A 22,213-nucleotide genomic window follows, 5' to 3' on the forward strand; every position below is an offset into this window, starting at 1 on the left:
GTATTTTAAGTCATTTTGCCGGTGGTGTGATAACCGATGGAAGGTCTAATATTACTTGAACTGCAGCGTTTGTCCAAACTGTGCTTGTCAAATATGATTTAGAGATACTCTTTAGGCCTTCATAATTTCACAGTTTCATCTGTTGACAAAAGATGTTGTGTCTATTCTTAATTTATCAATTTTTTAGGCCTATGTCTAGTGTATGAATGTAATGTAACAATTGTTAATTAATTCTACACTCTATGAAGTATTTTAAGTCATTTTTCCGGTGGTGTGATAAATGACGGAAGATCTAATATCGCTTGAACTGCAGTCCAAACTGTGCTCGTCCAATATGTAATTATGGCAGTAATGTACGAGAATTTTTCTGGGATCAATAATTATTGAGAGTTAAACAGAATATGTGTAAAATTTGTATGTCAAATATGAGAAGGGCGAATATCACGTGTTATTTGCACTGCACTGACTTTTGACATAATAGAACAACAGAAGGACCAGAATTGCTTGACAAGATAGAGAAAGAGAGTGATTGAATAGGTTTTGTTTTCTGACTAGGACGTCAGTAGGGCCTAACTGTTGTACAACTAATTGTACAAAACACAAAATTTTGGTTATTATTTACAGGGATAATTATACGAATCTGAGTTCCACTACTTCCTTAGTGTATTTAATTGTTGTGATTCTAATCAATTAGGCATCCTCTTAAAACCCCGCCAATCTTAAATTCACTTAGTATAAAAATTCCGGCTTGTAAAACCTGATGCCTTGGAAGGGTGAGGGGTGAGGGCTTTGACCTTGATCCAGCACCTCTATTTCTAGTGCAGTTAAACTACAGTAGACTCCCTCTTATCCGGACTTCTCGGGACCAATGTCCGATTAAAAGGTGTCCGAATAATAGGGAGTCTACGGTTTAGTCAAACATTCAACAAGACGGACGCCGAGTGTAGGGGTACCCCTGACGACCCTGCATAAGTAAATATAATTTACTAAGCAGTAGTGATGGTCGGATCCGGATATCGGACTACCGGATCCGAGCTAGAACCGGCGCCGGATCGGATAAAAAAAATTCCGGATCTTGGGCTGGATCCGATTTTTTCAAATTTTCCCGATTTTTTCCTAACACAAAGCTGTCTGTATCACTGTACAACTCCGATTTTTTTACCAACACAAAGCAGTCTGTATCACTGTACAACCCCGATTTGTTTACTAGCCACAAAGCTGTCTGTATCACTGTACAACCCCGATTTGTTTACTAACGTAAAGCTGTCTGTATCCATGTAAGAGACCGATTTCCACCCGATTTGTGTACTAACACAAAGCTATCTGTATCACTGTACAACCCCGATTTTTTTATCAACACAGAGCTATCTGTATCCATGTACAAGACCGGCTGAGATTTTTTAGATTTTCCTTACCTGCCCCACTCATCAGCAAGTCCGCTAAGAACTTAAATATTGGATTTACATATGCTATGTGGCTAGGGGTCTCAATCCCGGGCCTTCAATCCAATCCCGCGATTTCATTTTTGTTTGTATACTAGCATCTCATTTTCCTGGTCAGGAACCGATGAGAACCTCTTCTGCGAATGAGTGAGGGATTGTGGGTGAGCCCCTCACGTTGCTTTAAGAAAAATTATAAAATTAATTTTATCATTTTGAATACCGGTAATGATATTTTTAAACTGTCATAACCTAACCTAATCAACCAAACTTGCTGATATCGAATGAAGGTTTACTAATAAAGAAATATTTCTGTTCATAAAATAAAATTATAAATGCTTCAAATTCTAACAAAAGATGTACAGTTAAGAAGTAATCACATTCTAAGCAAAATCTTTGACAAAAAGTTCATTTCACCGATGGGATTCGATCTGGATACCTCATGGACGTCAGTTGAGTACTCTCTCTTTCCACTACACCAAGAGAAGAGTGACGTCACGCCCCCCACTCCTTCGCTAAAGAGGTTCTCGACGGTTCCTGACCAGGAAAACTAAAACGCTATAGGTTTGTATTACTGTATTCTGTTTTGTTTATTTCAGCTTAACTTAACCAATCAATAGTTTTATTAATACTTATGAAGTCAAATGAGGTGAAGCCCGTGGGTAACAGCTAGTAGAGCTAATTAATAGTCAATTGTATATTATTTGGTATGAATTGGTCAAAGTTTATTTTACATTTAGGGTACAATGTGGAAAAAAATGTTTGAGAGTAATAGGAAAAATACTCTTTTTACAATTAAAAAAAATATATATCTATAAATAAAATGAAACAACACACAAACAACATACAAATATTTAGACCATGTGAAATTGCTGAATTTGATGATCACTTGCAGGAAACGTAGTGTAAATAACCGTTTCTGTTTGGCCATTCTGCTCGGTGAGCAAATTTCCAGTGATTGTTTGTCCACCTGAGAAAACAGCATACACATTAGCTAGCAAAGACTAAGCAATTCTTGAACATGCATTTAAAATTGGGACTGTTGGTGGCGTAACATTAAATTGTTCACTAATCTTAATTTATTTTTAATTTACAAAAATAGAATAAACAATACTGTCAGTAAGTAGTATCAGCAAAACATTTGAACTAAGTTGAGTTCTTTTCTGTTGATTTACATGGTTGCTCAATTCATGCCAGTCATTTGCTTGTGTTATGCAACATATGGTTATAATTAAAAAAAAAACAAAAAAAACCTTCAATTAATGTTTATTTTCAATAAAGTGGTAATTAACATGTGTACAGAAGATAGCGAGAAATAATTGTCAACTCTTCAAAACAACTGTAAAAATAAGAAGATATAAAGAAGTCAATGATAACAACTCATCTCCATTCATTATTGGGAAAATTTGTAGCAAAGGAGTTGGGCCACAATACGTCTTACGGGGTAATGCATTTAACACATGCTGAACAATGAATGCATTTGACTTGCGTCAGTACTATCAGTTGGGGGCTGCGGTGTTAATGCATTTAACATATGCTGAACAATGAATGCATTTGACCTGCATCAGTACTATCAGTTGGGGGCTGCGGTGTTAATGCATTTAATATATGCTGAACAATAAATGCATTTGACTTGCGTCAGTACTATCAGTTGGGGGCTGCGGTGTTAATGCATTTAACATATGCTGAACAATGAATGCATTTGACTTGCGTCAGTACTATCAGTTGGGGGCTGCGGTGTTAATGCATTTAACACATGCTGAACAATGAATGCATTTGACTTGCGTCAGTACTATCAGTTGGGGGCTGCGGTGTTAATGCATTTAACATATGCTGAACAATGAATGCATTTGACCTGCATCAGTACTATCAGTTGGGAGCTGCGGTGTTAATGCATTTAATATATGCTGAACAATAAATGCATTTGACTTGCGTCAGTACTATCAGTTGGGGGCTGCGGTGTTAATGCATTTAACAAATGCTGAACAATGAATGCATTTGACTTGCGTCAGTACTATCAGTTGGGGGCTGCGGTGTTAATGCATTTAACACATGCTGAACAATGAATGCATTTGACTTGCGTCAGTAGTATCAGTTGGGGGCTGCGGTGTTAATTCCTTTTCACATATATGCTGAACAATGAATGCATTTGACTTGCGTCAGTACTATCAGTTGGGGGCTGCGGTGTTAATGCATTTAACATATGCTGAACAATGAATGCATTTGACCTGCGTCAGTACTATCAGTTGGGGGCTGCGGTGTTAATGCATTTAACATATGCTGAACAATGAATGCATTTGACCTGCGTCAGTACTATCAGTTGGGGACTGCGGTGTACTGAAGAAGTCGTTGCGGTAAATGGTAAATTGTCGTTGCTGGTGACATGTAAGCTACAACTTGACCGATCACTTTTGGAGTAGCTCAAAAACATGTGCCGTCATGCGGGTTGTTCTCGTGACCCAAGTAAAGGCCACTTTACTATGGCTATGAGTTATCTTAGTATTAAAATAGGTAAAGCCTTTAGCTCAACCTTTTTTTAACTCTTGACACAATCCTGTTAGGAGTCAAAGCATAGACTACATAATCAATCCTCATGGATAAAAAAAAAACAAACAAAAAAGTACATACATTAAAAAAGTAGTTATGTATTAAGAAGTGTATTTGTTCATGTTTTAATACATTTTAATTATTGTATGAGCTTGTTTTTCGTGTCTAGTTCATGTTGGTCACAATGGGCGCTAGTGTGGACAAAATTTTGTTTATATTATTTTAGGGTTGATTTCATGATTTATGCTTTACTGTTTAGTTGTATGACTTGGAGACGAGTTATTTTTTATGATTAGATTGTTTTATTTGGTTAGACAAGGTTTTAAATAACTGAAATAACAAGAAACAAATTCTAAACAAAAATACGATCCCATCCAGTGGCAGCTAGCCCATAAGGACTCCCGAACGCTGCCCTCCCAACAATACATAGATAAATTACATTTTAATATTCTGCATTGGAGCAAGTGTCCAATTTGCTCTAATACAATACCGCTATGTGCGGATTCTTTTCCAAAAGTTTCTCACTGTTGCTTTTAATTTTAGCTCCTCTTGAAGAAGCTCTTAAAATCCTATTTCTTAGCTCATCCGCTGTTTGAATTGGTGTTCGGTAAACTTCCTGTTTTCTGGTGTCCGTAGTGTCCAATCAATTATTGTTCCGCCCCTTCCAATCCACATTGGAAAAGTATTTCCACTGTAAGCTCGTACACCATTATCGAAGTGGGAAGGTGCACAATCTGCTTGCTAAACTTTGCTGACGCACATCCAATGGGGCAACTTCAATGAGCCTTGGTAAAGTATCAGGAAGGACGTTGAGATACTGACAGCAAGTGAATGATGGTGGAAGATCAATGCTGATTAACTGGTTTCAGATTATTCCAGCCCATACATTGACTCAAACCTTTGTTTCATTTCAACATCACATGTAGGTTTTCTGTAGCATAATGATGTCCATTATTGCTGTCGTAAATACCACCCCAAGTAAACTTCATCTTGAGGTAGTCACGATGATCAAGTTGACCAACAGAGCAAAAAAACTGAAGTCTCTGCAAACATTCTCTTGGTTGTATGTCCTTGTGTGAAATGGTATTAATGGTAGGGATGCAATTTTCCTTTCTCATGAGGTCTCTCTCTTCTTCTTAGAGACGTAAGTTTGAGAAATTCTTAACTCACGAGAAACTGTGCTTGTCTGAGGATCGTCCTCAAACCACCCCAACACATTGATTAAGACAAAGATTAACCCATTGGGGTAGTAGTTTTTTTAGTGAGCGCAGACCCTCAGGCAGGAGTTAATTTTACAAATTTTGTATACTTTTGCTAAATATGACATAAAAACTTTATTTATTGAGATAAATCAATAATTCTTTTTGTATTTTGTGTATAAAAGTCTGTTCTATCAAAAACAATAATATTAATGATGAAATTCCATTTACACCTTTTTTTAAGCGGTTGAATTAAAAAAAAATAATTAAAAAATATTTTTGAAAGCATGTATATATTTTTTTTATAAATCTCTATGTAAACCAGCTATATTATATATTTTCAAAAACTACAGAATAAACTCTACATAGAAATACAATTTTATTAGTATCTGACCAAAAATAAAGTAACTAGAGAAAATATTCGGATTACATATACCTTCAATTTTTACGAGCGCAAGGCCTCAGGCAGGAGTAAATTTTACAAATAGTGTAGACTTTTGCTAAATATGACATAAAAACTTTATTTATAGAGATAAATTTATAATTCTTTTTGTATTTTGTACATAAAAGTCTGTTCTATAAAAGAAACATATAATTTTTAGTGAAATTCTGTAAAAAAAATTTTTTTGTGGTTGAATTTTTAACAATTTTTTACAAAAAATGTTAATTTTGAAAGCAAGTACACATATTTTTTTTTTTACCTGCTAAATAACATATTTTCTGAAACTACAGAATAAACTCTTCATAGAAATAAAATCTTATTAGTCTTTGAATAAAAATAAAATAATAATAAAAAATATTCGGATTACTTACTTTTTGAAGACATTTGTTGCTACGGATACAGTTTGCTCTCTTCAAGATGGATAATATTCACAATATATTACAGTCACGCTAATTAAATTCAACTATTTACATTACACTATTTAAATTAAACTATTTACATTACACTAATTCAATTCAACTATTTACATCAGCCTACTAGGCCTATTTACATTTGCTTTGCTACTTGTTAGAAGTGTAGTTTAGTGTGGTACTCCCGGAAACAATTGTCTAGGTGCAGGGGCACATCACACCTGTCACACATCCATGTGGTCTCAGAGCGTATTTTATTTGCAGTGCACACTTTGCATTTCCTTGTTGGGTTAGTCTTGTTGGCGGTAGCTGGGAAATGTGCCCATTGTTTTGACTGCAAACGCAAAGGTGAGGGTGCAATTGGGGCTCACCCTGGACTGCACCGATTCGGGAGCACTGAAGTTTCCAAAATCTGTTCGACAATATTCAAACGAAAATCAGAGAAGTGCATGTGGTCAATCTTTTTAACTTTCTTAAAAATACAGAATGCGTTGAAGAGGGTCATGTCAAGCAGATAAAAAAATATTTTTTTATAAGCCTTTACAGTGCGTCGCATGATTGGAAAGGATGAGAGGACTTGGTCCTGTCTATCAACACCTAACATACCGTGGTTGTACGCAATCACACATTTTGGCTTCACTACTTCAATGTTCTTGCCCCCTATGTTGACGACCTTTGACACATCCATGTCAATGTCTTTTTGCATGGTTGACAGCATGTACACATTTTTTCTGTCACTCCACTTTATACCAAGAACTCCTCGCCCTGACCGTTTCACTGCTTCCCCTTTGTTTAGTTCTACTTCTTTGAAGGCCTGTGGCATGCATTTTCTATGTGGTAAAACAGTACCAACACAATGTGTATTCCTTTCAATTAGTTTGACGTAAAGAAGTGGAGAAGAATACCAGTTATCCAGGTAGACGATGTATCCGGTGTCAAGAAATGGTTGCATCAAGTCCAACACAACTGCTTCACTTGCCAATAGCTCATCACTCTTGTCATCCCCTACTTAGATTTTGAAAGTAGAGCAATACCCTGAAGAGCTTTCAGACTTTGTAAATTTTTACTCCAAATCTGGCTCGTTTTTTAGGGTTGTATTGAATTATGGGTCTAGCTCTCATTTTTAGGAGGGTCTCATCCAATGCGAGGTCTCTCTCAGGCTCTAACGTATGCAAGAATTTAGTTTCCAGATACTTTAAGATAGGTCTGATTTTTTTCAGTTTGTCATTATTTACTTCAGTTTCTGTGGTACTATCGTAAAAATGCAGAAATCTGGATATGGCAGAAAATCTTTCGTATGACATGGTATTACTAAATATCGGTGTTTCGATTATTTTCCTCCATGACCAATATTGTTTGATATTAGGTTTTTTCATCTGACCCATGTTTACATACAGTGGAAAATAAACTTTTAATTCGTCAACTGTAACGTCAGTCCACCTCTCGTCTGATTTTAGTTTTTTCCTATCAGGATTGTCTAGTTGTTGATGAGCATAATCGTTGGTTTCGACACATATCATGGTCCAGAATTCGTCACCAACAAATTGCATAAAAGTTTGTAATTCTGTCGGGTTTTCACCAAGTGCACGCAAAGTGTGTACATTTACCCCGGGCACACCTCGGAATTCAATAGGTTTAGTTACATTCTTCTCTTCTAACCACGGCCAATCGCTGTCTTAGAATTTTCGGTTCTTCGCTATTTGTTTGTTAGTGGGTTGGGGTTGGCTTGGGTTTTCAATAGGGTTTGATTGATCAGAAGGACCACTAGACACAGTATTATTAGGCTTAGAAGCCTTAGACTTCTTGGTAGGCTTTTGAGGTTTAGTCATTAGGGTAGGCCTATTAGGTTTAGGCATCAGGGTTGGTAGGCCTATTAGGTTTAGGCATCAGGGTAGGCCTAATAGGTTTAGGTATCAGTGTAGCTTTAGGCTTCTTAGTAGGCCTATGAGGCTTAGGAATTAGGGTAGGCAAACAAAGACCTATTTCAGTTGAACGTTTACTTTTTTGACTGGTCTTTTCTAAATTCTGAGTAACTAAAGGCTCATCATTATTTATAGTCATGGTAGAAATATTCTCGTGATCTAAATCATGTTGTACAGTCTCATCACTATTGGGCGCATTTATAACAATTTCATTTTCAATTTCAAGACTCAAATCACATGATTGGTTTGATACAAGTTGAGCATTATTATCAGTATTAGCTAAAACATCTATCTGAGCCTAATTGTTCATTACCTGAAAAAGTAAAAGATTCGTCAAAAATCACAGGGGACATATTTCCATTGCCAGCAGCGTGAAACTCGAGAAATTCAACAGTTGGTTCATACTTGTGGCCGTGAGAAATAATTTTGTCATCAAAACTTCTATCACTTCCATCGGAATCAAATTCAAAGTCACTATCTAATAGTCGGTCTAATTCCGAAGTCCGTAATGATTTATCACCCATAATGAATAACAAATACACACATAAACACTCTGAATCACAAGCGTTGACAGTACCGACGACAACAAACAACAATAAATACCGGCTAACTGACAGACGACAACGCCAGCTGCTTCACAAAAATAATAATAAAGGCAGGTTTACCAACAACAAAGATCAAATATCTATCCTATTGTAGCTAAATAGTGTGTTGATGACATGCCAACACGATCTAGCAGAAAATCAAGGAACTACGTAGTCTACTGCGTATGAGATATAGAGGACGAGCTGTGCTCGTCTGTCGGCATTCAGTCCCGCGCGGACGCGACGAGTAGCGCTCGTCTGTCTACCCCAATGGGTTAAGACAATGGTCATTAAAAGTAATTTTGAACTGCCATTTTGTAATTAATGCTCCGATTTCTATTTTATTTATGTTAATTGTTATGTTTCGTCAAGACCTGTAAAATGATACCAAACTCGACTATACTTGCTGTTTGAAAATTTTGAGCTACCCCCCCCCCTCCTGCTACTCCTAAGGGCAAAATTTTCAAAACTGACCATAATTATTATAGCCCTTCATACCCAAACAAGTTGCAGCAAACCGATTTCAAATATCTCAAATAGTTAAAAAGTTAAAGGGGGTGCAAGTTGATTTTCAGCCACCCTCATGGTTATTTGGATTTGAAACGTTTTAGGATGCCATTTTGTTATTAGTGGGTTGATTTTGGTTTTCTTTATGTCAATTTTTATGTTTCGTCAAGACCTGTAAAATGATATCAAACTTGGCTATACTTGTCATTTGAAAATTTTGAGCTACCCCCACTACTCCAAAGGGCAAAATTTTCAAAATTGACCATAATTATTGTAGCCTCTCATATCTAAGAAGGTTGCCGCAAACAGATTTCAAATATCTTAAATGGTTGAAAAGTTAAGGGGGGGGGGGGGTTGTAAGTTACTTTTCAGTCACCTTGTATAACAAAGAAAACGACAAATACTGTATTACATTTGGTTCAATGTTTAAATTCCCAAAACTCCAACCTTGATGCAGTTTTGACCTAATTCTTTTGAGCTTTTAATGCAGTAATAACTGTGTTGTTATTCATATGTGTTTATTAACATATGGTGTTAGAATATTATTTGTTTAGTTTTTGTTGGTAAACATTCTGGATCTGGATTTTATTGGAAAAACTACCTAATAAAGTATTTGTCTTATTGAACTATATTTTAATTTAACTTGCGATAACACTACATGGTGGCAGCGGGTTTTTTATTGTTTTAGCAATACAGTACATAAAGATGAAAGGTTTTAGTGTTCCTTCCCCAGAACATTTTGATTTTAAAGGAGAAAACTGGTCTAAATGGAAAACCCGTTTCTTGCGCTTTCATGCGGTATCTGGGCTCACCAATGAAGAAGAACCATATCAGGTAAACACCTTACTATATATGATGGGCGAAAAGGCCAAAAGCATATTTGAATCATTTAATTTGACATCTGAGGAAAGTAAAAGTTTCAAGACTGTTTTAACAAAATTTGATACATATTTTGCTCCTTCTAAGAATGTAATCTATGAGAGGTACATGTTTCATACTAGGGTTCAACATGAGGAAGAGCGTGTTGAAAGTTTGATTCATGATCTTCATGAGATGGCTTCTAGATGCGATTTTCCTGCTTCTTATAAAGATGAGGCTATACGAGATCAACTTGTTGTAGCGATTAGAGACAAAAGTTTATCTGAAAAACTACAAATGAATGCAGATCTAACACTTAATTCTGCTGTCTCAAATGTTAAGCAAGCCGAATCGGTTAAAATGCAACAATCATTGATGAGGTCCTTGCTTATATACAAAATATTGACACTACCCTACCATCTGTTTCGGATGAAAAGTTGCGAGAAATAAATCAAGAAACTATGAAAGATGAAACTCCAAAGCATGTGTCACAGTATTGTGTGAAAGGTTGGCCAGAAAAATCTAAGATTCCAGAGGATGTATTGCCCTACTGGTATCATAGAGAAGATATAAGTGAGCAAAATGGTATACTTCTCTTTGGAAGTCGTATTATAATACCAAATTCTCTAAGAGCTAATGTACTAAGAAGTATTCATGAAGGACATCAAGGCATAACAAAGTGTAGATCTTTTGCAAAATTGACTGTGTGGTGGCCTCGTCTTTCTCAACAAATCAAAGAACTAATAGAAAATTGCAAGATATGTGCAGAAAATCGCGCTACGAGAGCAGAGCCGCTGATACCAACCCCTTATCCGGACAGACCTTGGCAAATAGTGGGTGCCGATTTGCTGAAGTGCAAAGGTCACTGGTATCTCTTAATCTCAGACTATTATTCTAGGTTTATGGAAATTGCTAGACTAAATGACTTAAAAATGGGCACTATAGTAACATATACAAAGTCCATCTTCGCACGTCATGGTGTACCTGAGACAGTGAGAGCAGACTGTGGTTCTCAATTTGACTGTTGTCAATTCAAACAACTTGGTCGTGATTATGGATTTAAATTGATTACATCAAGCCCAAAATTTCCACAAAGCAACGGCTTCATCGAAGCGCAAGTAAAAAACTTTAAGTACCACTTAGAAAAAAGTGATGATCCCTACAAAATGCTACTTATGTTAAGAGCAACCCCTCTAGAAAATGGGAAAAGTCCAGCGGAATTACTTTTCGGGAGAAGGATCCGCACTTATGTTCCAATAATGTCTGATCAACTAAGACCCTATCTGGTAGACGCTGAAAAGTTAAGGGAAAAGGAAGAAGCAAGAATTGATCGTCAAAAGATTTATTTTGACAAAAGACATGGAGTCAAAGAATTGCCTACTCTACCTGATGGAGCTCAAGTCCATATAAAGGACAGGAATCAAGAAGGAACTATATTAAACCAACATCCTGCACCTCAATCCTATATAATTCAAACGCAAGATGGTTGTTTGCGGAGGAACAGAAGATCACTGCAAAGATTTAGCTCTACTATGCCTTCAGACCACTCTCAACCAGCACTGCAGACCAGTCCTTCAGAACACCTCAGAAGATCAGAACCTCTCGATCATCCTGCAAGGAAATCGCAGACAAAACCTTTAGCGAATCTAAGAAGATCAACAAGACAATTCAAACCTACCCGGAGGTTCGATCTTTAAAGGGGAGATGTGTTGTTATTCATATGTGTTTATTAACATATGGTGTTAGAATATTATTTGTTTAGTTTTTGTTGGTAAACATTCTGGATCTGGATTTTATTGGAAAAACTACCTAATAAAGTATTTGTCTTATTGAACTATATTTAAATTTAACTTGCGATAACACTACAATAACCTTGTTGGTTACATCAGGGGCGCTGCCCCCCCCCCACCCCCCACCACCACTGAAATGTGTGAAAGGAAAAATTAAACCACAACATTAGCTATCACTTTTTTAAAGTTTTGATTAATAAGCCAATAAAAAACTATTAATTTTGAAAATCTATACAAATGAAATTGAGACAAAAAAATTACAGGTTAGTTTAATTTAATTGATAAAAAGGTTTTTTAATGTATATCTATCTCACTAACATGCATTTTTTCACTATAGTAGAATACCCTATAACCAATTTGATAGCACTGGCCTTATACGATTGATTCTTAAGAATACAACAACATGCAATTAAAGTAGATAACTAAATTTGTTGAAAAGCTTAGATTTATGTGTGAAAGGAAAAATTAAATCACAGTAAAGCTACAGTTGCATAAGTAAATTTTGTAGAAAAAGTTGAAAAACATTAATATCTGTACTTACTAAACATTTCATCTGGACTGATTTCATCATACATATCTCCTTGGTGAAGAGATTTTTCACCTTTGGTAGCCTAAAACACCAGGCACATAATTTAATGTTCCTTTGCTAACTTGAAAACAATGTGTGACTACTAACAGTGCTAATGAATGACAAATGACATTTTTACAATTGTATAAAGCAAAATAAGTCAGTATCTCCTGTTCAGGATTTCAATTTTTGGTGGCGGATTTTAGTGTTGTGAATTCATCCCAACCATTATATTTAGATAACAAATGGTACATAGTCCTAGCTTATCATTATCAATTGATTAGTGTAGTCTTTATAATACTAAATTATCCTACTAATATTATAAATGAGAAAGTTTGGATGTATGGATGTATGTTTGTGACAAGTAAACGCGAAAAATACTGGTCGGATTGGGCTGAAATTTGGCATGATGATAGATCACATTCCCGATTAACATATAGACGCATTCTTATCTTAAAAGTCCTTTTGGGCTCCGCCCCAGTGGCTCTGGAGTTTCCCATGTTAATCTTATGAGTAATCGTATTTCAAAGGAATAATACCCCCGCCGCAGCAAACCTGCCGACTAAGCGAATTTCCATTTGTCTTAATTGATTTTCAATTAAATACTAGACGAGGTGTTAGCCCGTCCTACGTACGGGAATTCAGAGTAGTCAGTTAAAACCATGTACAATTCAGATCAGCTAGTTAACACAAATAAAGGCAAAGTTTCTTGCAGTTTTAATGTGAAAAACCATCTTGTAAACAAATGTTGTGTGACCAAATATGTTTTTATTCAATCATAGGCCTATGCGATATGCATTTTAAATCCGATAATTTTACAATAAAACAGCAATTCTGCAATTTTTACGATGTGAAAAGCGTTTAAGTGAGATTTACAGCCGATTCGTACAGACGCACACTGATTATAAGTAGCCTACGGTAGAGAGAGTAATAGTCAATTGAGAAGTGTATAGACCTAGTCAACGATACCACCTTAATTATGTGTATAGTATAGTATACTAATAGTGTGTAGTATATAGTACTAATAAGTATAGTATACTATGTAGTGTATAGTAATTATGGAAGAGGCAGGTATGCTATGGAGCATACCTGCCTCTTCCGTATAATTACTATCACCAAAATATATCCATAAACAAGCAAACTACAACATTTGACAATATTCTACATAAGAATAACATGGTAATTTTAAACTTAAAATTTTTTTAATTTTCTCCGTTACTATTAACCGAACAAAAATACTTTTATATACTAAATTAATTGTTTTTTTAAGCTCTTTAAAAAAGTCTAAAGAGAAATTAGGAAATTTTGTGTTTTGAGGGTCAAAACAGAGAAAAACCTATTTTTACCCCATAAAAGCCCCCGTAAAGCCCCGTTCCCATGGTCCGATCATGCTGGTTCGCAAACTCATTCAAGTTTATCCTGCTTTACACCTTAAAACCAAATTTCATCAAAATCGGACAAAATTTACTCAAGTTATCGCGTTCACGGACGTGTGTATATATATATATAATATTAATAAATAATACACCATAGTACCCTTTTTAAATTTTTTTTTATAAAAAAAAAATAAATAAAAAAAATAATTAAAAAAAGGGTACTATGGTGTATTATTTATTAATTTTAATTACAGTAGCCCTAAACGTGAACAATATCAAACACAATATATATATATATAAGTCTATATATATATACATATATAAAAATTTGAACTAATGGTGTTTTTGGCCTCTGGGAACATCAAAATGAAAAAGTAAATCGGTCCCGGGTCTAGGTCTTACCGTGCCACCTACGGTAATAGCTACTTCCCTATAGGGAAATTCGCTAAAAGAATTTTGTCAGCTTTTTCAACTACACAAGTTGGTTCTATGATATTGAATAGCATTAAAATTTACAAGGTTTTAGTCCAGGACCTGACTAGGGTTCTGTGTGCATGTCGTGTATAGAGAATTTTGCTTTTGCATTTCAATATAGGTGTCTTAGGAAGTGTTTTCCACTCGGGTGTCAAGTTCGCACCTGGTACGTTTTCGAGCTATGACGTCATCAAAATGGCGGCCATTGATTTTTTTAAATCGTATATTTCGCAAACTATTTGTCGGATCGGAATGAATTTTTTTTTGTTTGAAAGATAATTTTAAATGCTACCTGTTTTACATTTACACATTTGTTGTATGTTTAGTACATTCTTCGTAATTTTGCAAAAACCTGTATTTTTAAATATTTTTGAGTTATTTTTGTTTGTAACGTTTTATTGATACAATTTATCAAAAACCACCAATGAAAAAAGTTGTAGAACGTTTAAAAATCTAACATTAAATTAACAACTCAAACAATATTAATTTAATAGATTAATTGAAAATCAATCCAGGCAAATGGAAATTCGCTTAGTCAAAAGGATTGCTGCACCGGGAGTATTTATATAGTGGAAACATTCCTATGGACTAATTACATTGATTTGTTGTGCTTTTATTTGCATAAAAGAGGGTAATGGTCTTATTTTAAGTAAAATAGCTGGTGAAATCGTAACATGTAGCAATTTTAAAGACATCATAACCGGAAACTGCAGTGGGTCCAGACGTGACACCCGAGTTAAAAACACTTCTTTAGACACATACATCAACATTGAATGGTAAAACTGTCTATATATGACTCGTACACAGCCATCGATGTCGGATTTATATGCGTTTTTGTGCAAAAGGTTGTTTTGTACGATTTTCTAGTTTCTTGACGTGATCTTTTGAGTTAAGCATATCAAATTTGGTATTTTTGTAAAGCTCTTTTAACGTGCTACAACTTTGTCTTTAAGTTATTTCTGATATATTGTATCAATAAAACGTTATCGACAAAAATAACACAAAAATGTTTAAAAATATAAATTTTTGCAAAATTACGAAAAATGTACTAAACATAAAACAAAAGTGCAAATGTAAGAAAGATAGCATGTAAACTTATCTTTTAAACAAAAAAAATTTCATTCCGATCCGATACATGGTATGTAAAATATCGTTATTTTTAATATAGCCCTTTCCGCCATTTTAATGACGTCATAACCGGAAACTGCAGTGGGTGCAGACATGACACCCAAGTTAAAAACACTTCTTTAGACACATACATCAACATTGAATGGTAAAACTGTCTATATATGACTCGTACACAGCCATCGATGTCGGATTTATATGCGTTTTTGCGCAAAATTAGGTTGTTTTGTACGATTTTCTAGTTTCTTGACGTGATCTTTTGAGTAAAGCATATCGAATTTGGTATTTTTGTAAAGCTCTTTTAACGTGCTACAACTTTGTCTTTAAGTTATTTCTGATATATTGTATCAATAAAACGTTATCGACAAAAATGACACAAAAATGTTTAAAAATATAGGTTTTTGCAAAATTACAAAAAATGTACTGAACATAAAACAAAAGTGCAAATGTAAGAAAGATAGCATGTAAACTTATCTTTCAAACAAAAAAAAGTTCATTCCGATCCGATACATGGTATGTAAAATATCGTTATTTTTAATATAGCCCTTTCCGCCATTTTAATGACGTCATAACCGGAAACTGCAGTGGGTGCAGACGTGACACCCGAGTTGAAAACACTTATTTAGACACATACATCAACATTGAATGGCGAAACTGTCTTTATAAGACTTGCGAACTGCCCTAGATGCCGGACCAATAGGCGTTTTTGCGCCAAGATTTTGGTGTTTTTATGAGATTTATCTAGTTTCTTGACGTAATCTTTTGAGTAAAACATATCGAATTTGGTATTTTTGTAAAGATTTTTAAACGTTCTACAACTTTTTTCATGGGTGGTTTTTGATAAATTGTATCAATAAAACGTTACAAACAAAAATAACTCAAAAATATTTAAAAATACGGGTTTTTGCAAAATTACGAAGAATGTACTAAACATACAACAAATGTGTAAATTTAAAACAGGTAGCATTTAAAATTATCTTTCAAACAAAAAAAAATCATTCCGATCCAACAAATAGTTTGCGAAATATACGATTTAAAAAAATCAATGGCCGCCATTTTGATGACGTCATAGCTCAAAAACGTACCAGGTGCGAACTTGACCCCCTTGTGGAAAACACTTCCTAAGACACCTATATTGAAATGCAAAAGCAAAATTCTCTATACACGACATGCACACAGAACCCTAGTCAGGTCCTGGACTATTTACCAACAGGGTGCAGTACTGTTATTTTTTACATTTATGACAACAGCTATCCTATTAAGGCCATAAAGGTAAAATTTTGTTTTTAAAAGGCTTATGTGTAACTATTTTATCAACAGATGTAAAGATCAAAATGTTTCTATTTCGTGTTCTCTTCCTGTTGCAAAGCACGGGTACAACAGCTATTGGATTATAAAATAAGCTATGTTAAAAATTACTTGTTGAAATGTATTAACTTCTTTATTGTGGATTTCTGTGAGGATAGCAGGTTTACCTGAATAGGAAAGAGTTCAATCTGGCACAAAGAAAGACAAAACTTAACACTAATACACGGATCATCTTCAAATGGTCCAAAATCGTTTGGTCCAACGTTTATATTGCCGTTCATTTGGTTCAAAATCGTTTGGTCCAACAGTTAAAAACTCGTCGTTTGGTCCAAAATCGTTTTATCCAATTTCATTTGGTCCAAAATCGTTTGGTCCAACAGTTAAAAACTCGTCCGTTTGGCCCAAAATCGTTTTATCCAACACTTAAATACGAGTTCGTTTGGTCCAACAGTATAAACTATTGCGTCTTTTACATTGAAGGCGTTCATATATCCGCCGTTTTATACAATAATAATATTAATACAATTTTTGCTTAAAAAATGCCGACTGTCTATGTTTTAAACGTTAAAGACACCATGTTTTGTAGTATTCAACCCACTAAAGCGTACATAAGCAGACTTAAAGCTCAATAGTGTATCATACGGTTAGGAATCTTATAAATTAACAGTTTTTATCACATTTGGCAACCTTCTAATATACAGAGTGTATAGAAATTCAGTGGACCAACGTGTTTTAAATGTTTATCATACACCTTAATTTTTATTGTTATATCTATTTATTAAATGGAGTGTTTACTATTGATCCTCCATCGTTGTCTATAATTCTTAATCAAAAGTTTGAAATAGAACATGAAAATTACATTAATTAGCCTACTCATATTTTCTGGACGTCCGCAATTTCCTGATAAAATTTGGTCTTACAGAATTATATATAAGGATCTTATTTTCTTATGTTTAAATTGATTTTCCTCTGTATAATGTCATGTTTAGCAATATAACGTTCCATTACAAATAATTAATTGTATAATCTTAATATTACAGTAACTCTTTTAATGATTTCTTATTGCATTATGTTATATCTATTGTACTGGTTGGTGTCTGCCTTTTTGACTACTTTTGACTAGATAATATCGTTGGTATTCTTGGGACTATTTTTACTTCAAACTTATCACCTATGATTGTTCCTACGATGTTTTTATAGTCAGTCTGGTTCCGTTGCACAGTTTGGGTGGATCTAAGTTTCACATTAGTATTATTGGCATTCCTTCTTTTAGTGACAGTAATGTGGTCGGTTTATGACAAATTGCGAGGCATTTGTATATCTGAGATAGCACGCACAATTATTTTTCGCAGGCGGTTGGGTTGACGACGTGACGGCGATTATTTGAACGCCTTCAATGCGAGGGACGCAATAGTTCATACTGTTGGACCAAATGAAATACTCCCTAATACACAAAACATTAGACCTTTCATCCGATCCACTTTAATATCCAACCTAGTAAGCAGGCTTACATGTATACACAGGGTGAGGCAATGAAAGCGTCCCAATTTATAAATAGTACAAAATTCAATACTATTTACCTTATATAAATAGCACATCAAAACCCAGCTATCTTATGCCATTTTAAATTGACAGAGTCACTTTAACATTTCTTGAAATCAACGTCCTGAAATAGACATCCCTTTCCTACTTGTGTACTAAAGTTTCAGTAATGAATAAAAATAACATTACAATGTGTCTATAGTTAGAGCTTTGTGTTGGATCAGTTGGCTAACCTGTCAGGAATTTTTTGAATTCAAACTGTGATAACTATTGTTTTTGTAACTACCAAACTATCTACTGTACTGTACTTCTGAAGAAGTCTCTGAAAGGGACAAAATGGCAAGTCTATTGTGTATATAATTTATTTATGCTGTTACACTTCTGCAAACATTCTTCAGCTTAGTTAGCTGTGTTCTCTCCATCCCATATCATAATTTAATCCAAGCTAAATGCTTTTTCCTAAAAACTTAACCTTTTGACTCGCTTGAAAACTCCATCGAGTACTCATTCCAACATTTCTTAAGGATGCGTTTTAATTTCCTGGACAATTCTTAGGCTGGGCAAATACGTTACCTACTATTTGTTGCCGAAAAACTAAGAGCCCATGGAGGTCCAGGTTACAGAGACGGAAATGGCAATGGAATAGGGAGTGTTGCATGACGTCCTAACTTTTTTACCATGCATATTGACCTAACCTAGCTCTTAAGGAGCTCTGGACGACGTAGTGCAGGGCTGAACTATTGGCCGTCGTGCAACTGGCAGCGGTTTTGGACGTGGTGCTACTGTTAAGGTTTTAAGAATATAAAGTGCGCTGTTGCACGACGACCAATCCCATGACTCCCAGAGCTTGTAGAAAGACTATGTTTATTGCAGTTACTGTACTTTTGGACATGATGAGATTTGGACGTCATGCAACGGTCAAATATTGTATATTGGACATTGTGAGACAGCTCAAGAATTATATTTTGGAGGATGTGCAATGCACCCATGGAATATTGGGCTCGAGTTGCCTGCAACGCCAGTCCACGTAGGACACCAAAATCAACAAAATTCTGCCAATTCAAGCGTTCTGCTGGCATCGCTCTTGTTGTGACGCTCCTGTCACCCATATAGGAATGGGCCTTAGCTTCAGTTTAAGCAAATATCTGGGGCAACTCTGAAAAACCTTGAAATTTTAGTAGTTCTTAAGGGGAAACCCAAATAAAGAAAAGAGCCAGCGTTAAGCTTCAAACTTGGAAAGCTTCTGGGCAAACCTCTTTGGACTTTGAGTACTGTGACTCACACTCTTTCGATATTTGCTGGTGTGGTAGAGATTTACTGCTTCCACTGATTATTTGTTGGGCTTCAGCTGCTATGCTAAAATAATTTTACCCAGTTTTATAATGTTTTCTGATCTGGAACAGTGCCAGGTCGACTAAGGTTGGAATGTGATACAACAAATCTCTGGGTTTTTTGCACAACAAACACTTTATTTTTATAGCTCTTCACAGGAAAATCACAGTGTTAATAGCCCCATACCACAATATTTACTAAAACACCATACACAGCGGTCCATTCATTGTTGCATTACTTATCAGTGAACAAAGAAAATTGGGGTGCTCTCATTGCCCCACCCTGTATATTCTATAAGTATAAAAGAGGATGTTTGTATACATATATATTTGTTTGGCAGTGATAAACTCACACACCGCTGAACCGATTGCCACGAAACTTGGTACATACGTGTAGAATTTCATGGAATAGGTTTATACACCATCAATTTCGTGATCCGTCCAATCGGCTCCGCCCCAGTGGCTCTGGAGTTTCCCATGTTAACCTTATGAGAAATGGAATTAATGAATCTTAACAGCTGTTTCAATTAAACAAGTTGGTTCTGTTCTATGATGTTCAATAGCATTAAAGTTACAAGGATTACCAACAGGGTGCAGCACTATTATTTCTTTTACATTTATGACAACAGCTAATTTGCTACCAAAAGGTGAGTGAGCATAGCGAACGAGCTCCAACCTAAAGGTGAGTGAGCGTAGCGAACGAACTGCAACCAGGACGTGATTGAGCCATGCGAACGAGATCATCTTGAAAATTAAGAAGTTAAACGGGGCAAAGCCCGCGGGTTACAGCTAGTAGTCTATACAAGATCAACAGAAACTGTTTATGGTAAAATGTGTACATATTGGCAACACTGTTACAGCTTCCTGGGTACCATCCTAATGACAACTTTTTGTCTTTAACTCATACATCCCCATGTTGAAAATCAGTGAATGTTAAAAATTATAATGTGTTGTGTAAAGTTTTGTGTTTCTTGTGACAGATTGGACTCTTCTATGTCAACATTTGCTTTGAATCCAGTGAATAAAGGCCTGTTCACTTACAGACGGTCTGGTAGTCCTAAATTTGTTATATGTTGTCTAGATTATAATTGGGGGTATAAACCATTAACATCTACCAACTTCACTATTTGAAAATTGCAATGAAGACTCCGACTTCATTCACTCACCCCCTACAAAACGAGAGAAGCTCCAGTAAATCAGGGTTCTTTTATGTTCTTAGTTTATTTAATATGACTATTTGTAAAGATTATTACTGTATTTTATTTTATTTTTTTTATTTTCGAGTCGCAAAAGCAAAAAAAAAATAGACCCATTGATTTAATTTGTTTTTTGTTTCTTTAGCCCCACTTCTAATGGTTGGCTGAAAAATAGAATCATTTTGAAGGTAATTAAATGCTCTACAAATTTGACTTTTATATAAATCATTTAAGATGGGGACACCACTATGTGCGTATTTTAACCCAAATATGAGTGAAGTATGAGTGATCATTGTTTTCCTAGAATAGGCCATTACTGAATGACAGCGATCTAAAGTTAGAATTTTGGCAAATTTAAGAAAAATTGAATTTTTCCCATATTTCTTAAGTAAATATTTTCTTAAGTCGTAGAAACAAAATATTATACATATACTAGTTGCTGTAACCGTGCTTTGCAACGAGAAGATGTACAATACCGCCTAATCCAAACATTTGTTAAGTAGTTCAAATTTATAAACAAAGAGCCACCAAGTCTAAACAAAATAAACGGTATCAGCATTCTGACACATACTTTCTCCCATAAGTTTGTCAACAACCTTTATCATGTGTAAGCGGTGAGAGTAAATATACGGAAATGGGATTTATACAATTTTGTTCAGAATTTAAAGGACTACATACTAAATTTTTATCAAAATATTTCGGGCCATTTTTGTGAAAATCTGATTTTTCCGTTATTTTATGGGGTTTTAAGGGAAAATAACATAATTTACAATAACTTTTGAACCATAATTTTTACAGAAATGGGATTTGTACCATTTTGTTCAGAATATAAAGGACTATAACACACAACATTTTTATCAAAAACGTTTGGGCCGATTTTGGGAAAATCCAATTTTTCCGTTATTTTATGGGGTTTTATGGGAAAATTCCCATTAAAAATAAAAAATTTTTAAAAAATGAAAAAACTATCAAAATTTTAAGGACCATAACATACTATGTTAAAATAAAACCGGATTTTTTTCTAAAATCCTATTTTTCGTTATTTTATGGGGTTTTTATGGGAAAATAACATAATTTACCATAACTTTTGAACCGTAATTTTTACAGATATGGGATTGGTACCATTTTGTTCAGGATTTAAAGGGCTACAACATACTAAATTTTTATCAAAATCGTTCGGGCCATTTTCGAGAAAATCCGATTTTTCCGGTTTTTTATGGGTTTTTATGGGAAAGTCCCCATTAAAAATCAAAATTTCAAAAAAAATGAAAAAATGCCTGGAGATACCATGGATTAGAACCTACATACCAAATTTCATCGAAATCGGACCACAGGTGTAGTCCCTAGCTCTGTACACATCCAGACACACAGACACACAGACACACACACACACACACACACAGACATCACTTTGAAAACCACTTTTTTTGGTCCAGGGGGACCCAAAACGGATATATCCACTCAAAACTCAAACTCGAAAATTTTGACGAAAACAATACTTTCTCCATATACTATGGTATAGGGGGAGAAAGTAAAAGTATGACCTACATTGTAATTGTCATACGTTTACATTTAAATATATAACAAAATTTCCC

At 35.0% G+C, this 22,213-nt stretch overlaps 1 protein-coding gene across 2 annotated transcripts in view; it reads right to left on the reverse strand.

Annotated features, from left to right (window-relative positions):
- Positions 1-2,145: 2,145 nt before the first annotated feature.
- Positions 2,146-22,213, reverse strand: part of LOC128985909 (nuclear transcription factor Y subunit beta) — a 55,388-nt gene continuing 35,320 nt past the window's right edge. For both annotated transcript variants that reach the window (XM_054405890.1, XM_054405888.1), the window contains exons 5-6: positions 12,240-12,309; positions 2,146-2,409 (exon numbers count right to left, since the gene is read on the reverse strand). In XM_054405890.1, the coding sequence (XP_054261865.1) occupies positions 2,294-2,409; positions 12,240-12,309 (186 nt within the window). In that variant the 3' untranslated portion in view covers positions 2,146-2,293. The remainder of the gene's footprint in view (positions 2,410-12,239; positions 12,310-22,213) is intronic.

The sequence above is a fragment of the Macrosteles quadrilineatus genome, unplaced genomic scaffold (genome assembly GCF_028750875.1).
Source record: "Macrosteles quadrilineatus isolate MER2022 unplaced genomic scaffold, UCM_ALF_1.0 Scaffold_2__2_contigs__length_208266976, whole genome shotgun sequence".
Lineage (NCBI taxonomy): Eukaryota > Metazoa > Arthropoda > Insecta > Hemiptera > Cicadellidae > Macrosteles > Macrosteles quadrilineatus.